The sequence below is a fragment of the Amphibalanus amphitrite genome, unplaced genomic scaffold (assembly GCF_019059575.1).
Source record: "Amphibalanus amphitrite isolate SeventyFive unplaced genomic scaffold, NRLGWU_Aamphi_draft 000515F_arrow, whole genome shotgun sequence".
NCBI lineage: Eukaryota > Metazoa > Arthropoda > Thecostraca > Balanomorpha > Balanidae > Amphibalanus > Amphibalanus amphitrite.
Window position 1 is genome coordinate 420,733 of NW_024882009.1, and position 4,522 is coordinate 425,254.

General features: G+C 48.1%; 1 protein-coding gene across 2 annotated transcripts; it reads right to left on the minus strand.

Moving 5' to 3' along the window:
- Positions 1 to 841: 841 nt before the first annotated feature.
- Positions 842 to 4,522, minus strand: LOC122393105. Of its 2 annotated transcripts, XM_043388743.1 has the most exons (5): positions 4,399 to 4,522; positions 3,145 to 3,367; positions 2,802 to 2,900; positions 1,777 to 1,866; positions 842 to 1,469 (listed from the first exon to the last, which is right to left on the minus strand). In XM_043388743.1, exons 2-5 carry the CDS (start codon positions 3,364 to 3,366, stop codon positions 1,221 to 1,223), a joined length of 660 nt encoding a protein of 219 aa, XP_043244678.1. In that variant the 5' UTR covers position 3,367; positions 4,399 to 4,522; the 3' UTR covers positions 842 to 1,220. The 2 variants fall into 2 exon arrangements, with proteins under 2 accessions (XP_043244678.1, XP_043244680.1); XM_043388745.1 differs by lacking the exons at positions 842 to 1,469; positions 1,777 to 1,866 and adding an exon at positions 1,944 to 2,007 and having other exon boundaries at positions 4,399 to 4,500.

Sequence of the window (4,522 nt, forward strand, 5' to 3'; positions counted from 1 at the left end):
TGCGAGGGTTAAAGAAATTCGTTCCCTTCATTTGAAAAGTGGGCCTTAGCTAAGGCCCTATCTCTTAACTATTAACGGCCATTTGATGACGTCATTTGCATTTTGAACGCCTGCCACGCATGTGAAGTTTCACTTGATTTACGAATAAGCTAATCAGAGACACTTGTTATTGTATGAGCCGGGTCATATTTGAGAGCAAATACCTATATTTGCTGCCAAATTTCCCCCACATTGACATGAAGTAAATCCTTTATTACGTCACAGATCCGATCTAAATGACGTCACGATGAAATATAAAAGTCGCAATATCTCAAAAAGCATACAATGAAAACGCGTAAAAACTTGCAGAATTCGTCACAATATCATGAGTAACATTTCCGAATCCTAAATGGTACTTTTTTGAAGGTGAGATAGTCCCTTTAACAGGACCGAGCTACACCGTAAGGCTATTGAATGTCGCTTGCTGATGTGACATCACTGATGAGTCATAATAAGGAGAAAACTACCATCTCTGATTATGGTGGTCATCAAAAGAACCACCTCTTATTTTCATAGTTCTCTTTTTATAGATAAAATCGGACAACGGCCAAAAACACCTTCCTATGGTGAAGTTACGTTCAAGAAATGGGCAGACGTGACAGAAATATCCTAAACGAACAAAACAAAGAAACAAATTAATGGCAAAGTTGGCATAGAGACCTTCACCTGAGAGCGTGGGAGCGAAATGCGACGTTTGTAAGCTAAATTCACATCCAGTCCTACACAGTTCACCGCTCACCAAACGGAATACGTTAAATTGGCCCGGTTACCACTGTTAAGAAGTTAATCTTATAAACTCATCTCATGAATTAAAATTGTATTTCTTGATAAACAACATGGCTTTTTCTACAGACATATAATCGTGGGAAAACAAACAAACATCTAAGCACCAATCATATGCATGAATGTTCGTGGAACTTGATTATCAGTGGAAATGCCAAAAGTAAATGAAAGAGACAAAAAATTGGTTATATAAATTCAGGTATCGCCCTAGCCTGATTCACAAATGAAATGTTTCAAACTGGATGATATATTCCCTATAATGAGCACAGAGCACGTAACGTGAAGCTCATATCTTCATCACGAAATTGTTTGGCTTTGAAACAATCCCGGTTGTAAGCAAAGCAATCACCTGCACTACAAGATCCTATGACTGACTTTTCATAGAACTTACTGTGAACTTAGGCGAGCATAGCCATAAACGATTCGTTATCCTCCTCGGAACTTTCTTTGGATTCCCGAAGGAAGTTCTCGTGACCATCCGGTCGACCAATCAGCGAATCGTGGCCCCTCTCGTGACCGTCATGGCGACCAATGAGCGAGTCGCTTCCTCGCTCGTGTCCGTCGGGTCGACCAATCAGAGACGATTTATCATCTTGCTTGCTCAAGTCGACGAACTCAGCAATGTCGGCCGAAACTTCGGTCTGCTCCTGAAAAAAAAATGTAACGTCACTTTTATTTCTTTCCGCTAAGTCCAGTCCTGGATGAGATTCCTACTATCTCATTCATGGTTCAATCATTTTTTGCACCTTTCGAGTAGCTGCCAGAACCCCGCCAGAAGTCAGAAGTTTCACGCATGTTTCACCGAAGTACCTACTTTCCTATGTACACAGGAGTGCCGATTTTAATAAGCACGGGAAAAATGTTCACCGGTTTTTGCCTGTTCTCGTCACATGGAAAGTGGATACCACCCCGGCTTATACCCATGCGTTTCGCCCTGTATACGGTATATTTTACCTTTGCCATGAGAGCGCGCTCAATTCCCTCCAGACGAGCCCTGACGTCATCCGTGATCAGCCCGCTGGCGGCAAGCGCCGACTGCAGCGCCTGTAACACACATCATTGTGACGTCACAAACTCTGACGTCATCAGTGGCGGCAAGCGCCGACTGCAGCGCCTGTAACCCACATCATTGTGACGTCACAAACTCTGACGTCATCAACCCGCAGCCAGCGCCGACTGCAGCGCCTGGAACACACAGCAGCCACCGTCCTTATGACGTCACAAGGCCCGGGCAATGTAACGCTATAACCATACATCTTCTGCATGGTTTAGATGTAATCTACTAACATAGTACAAACTACGAGCGGTGATGCGCGGTAAATTTGCATTCGCAACGCGTTACGAAGAACCAGGCCCATCTTTCAACAGAAATGAAATTCCTAAAATACGTCCATACATAATTTCGTGGGCACCACGACACTCACGAAGCATGGTGTTCTGTGTCCTCCGGCGGCCGGAGGAGTTTTAAAAAAACCTGAGGTGAAATGAAAAAGCCTCCGCAACCGGAAGCGGTGAATTTGGGGACCTCGTTGACCATTACTGTGACCCCAATGGCCTCAGAGGTCGGATTCGACATCCCGATACTCCGAATCACGGCGAATTTAGGTCGTTGTTGTTTTTGTTGTTTACATGGTAGTACCTAGTACCTAAATTGGTCCCATTAACTGGAGTTTTCCATCACACCCAAATTAGATCCCAATAACCCCAAGGACCCATCCTATTACTAACCCTGGCGACCCAAAAGACCACAGTAAACCTAATAAGTGACCTCTTTGACCTGACCTTCTACCTGACGTGCTGGTGATCCCGCTCTCCCCCAGTGAGTGACCTGATTGACCTGACCTTCTGCCTGGTGTCCTGGTGACCCCAATCATGACCCTATATAAACCCCCCAGACCTCCACTGACCCCAGTGACCCCAGTGACCTCAGTGACCCCAGTGACCTCATTGACCCCAGTGTGTGACCTCGGTGACCTGACCTTCTGCCTGGCATCCTGGTAGTTGTCCTCTCGCTGCAGTCGGGCGATCATCTGTCGCTGCATGTCAACCACCTCACGGAGGTCGTTCATGTCCCGCGCCTGGGGGCAGAGGTCAGGGTCAGCGGTTCAGATGTCAGGGGTCAGCGGGTCAGATGTCAGGGGTCGCGCAACAAGCAACGCTAGAACAGCTCAAAAGGCAAAAAAAGACTCATTGATTTCGGTAAAATATAGCTAACAAACAAACTGCGAGTGCGGTCTATAAACGTTCGTGCCTTGATTTGTCGGTGCGACACCTCTTTTGAAGACAACACCAAGAAGAATCTGCTTCCAGTCCTGCTCTAACCTGGCCCATCGGCGTGGTCGAGGCCGGTGTATAGAGCAGCACCATGAACACCACACTGCTCAGCGTGAGACTCGTGAGGCTGATGAAGATGGTGACCGCCTGCAGCGCCGTCTGCCAGTCACCGAGCAAAGCTCGCCTTCTCCTGCGGCCGACAGGTGGCACCAGCTGCTCCCTGTCCGCCGCCGTGCCACACTCGGCTCCTGCGCCAGTCTGGATCTTCATACTGAAACAGATAACGTGGAGGCTCAGGGTAGAATGATATTACAAGGGATAACGGGTCATATTACAGGTTGAGGACAGAGAAGGACAGAGAATGGTGAAATCGCACATAACACGGCATGGTGGCGTGGCGGGTTAGGTATACTGCACTGGATAACAGGGTAAAACAGGCTGATACCTACTGCGCCGAATAGCAGGATTGATATGACCGTTCCATGCTTCTATCCTCAGGACACGGAAATCCTCCTCCTCCACGCCGCAACCCCCCTCCGGGCTGGACAGGCAACTTCATCTCATGCGGGCTGCTCCCTTGGAGCGGCACCGCTGCTCCCGAGGGAGCGCACCCCGTAGCCGGGTGCAGGAGTACTTTGGGGCTGGTCGGCCTGTCCTTCGGGATGGGCTCAGCCCCGGTGACTCACTAGGGTGCCTTCCCAGACCAATGTCTCCCCCTAATTCCTAACATCCTTCCGGCTCTGAAATGGTCTAATTGGACCGAAAGGGCCTAACCCAACAAAACAAACAAAAACAAGCAGGATTGATGCCTAGCAGATCGATACTGTACCGGATGGCACTGACAGGGTATAGGTACACTATACAGGGTCAGATGGTGCACAGGACTTGCACGACATAACAGGGTGATAGGCACTGCGCCGTATACTAACTGGGTAAAGCAGGGTGATACTGTGCCGGATAGCACGATATATAGGGTGACACTGTGCCAAATAACAGGTGATTGAACGGCGCATCGCTCAGCCAAGGCGATAGCTGACATGTCACAGGTCACAGGTCACAACAAAGATAAGGGTATACTCGGTACTGGTAGGTCACAAAATAGACAGTCAAGGGGATAAAGTGGGCCACACGATGCTACCCTACCGTACCGCTAAATGATTCTCTAATGAGCGATATATCCCAGATGCTGAATTATTCTTAAAAAACATTAATAACGGCATATTTATATTGAGCCTGTACCCGTCTCTCGAATCATTTAGTCTCTGCACAGTTCTTCCCAAGTACCTATCGATGATTCCTCACCTGTCTCAGAGTTCTGTCTCGGAGTCTTGCAAATCCTCTGTCTCAGTGAAGGTAACACCAGAAGCCGCGTACTACCTCCCCACACCAATAGGTGCGTCTGTCAGGCCTCTTTGTCGCCTACATC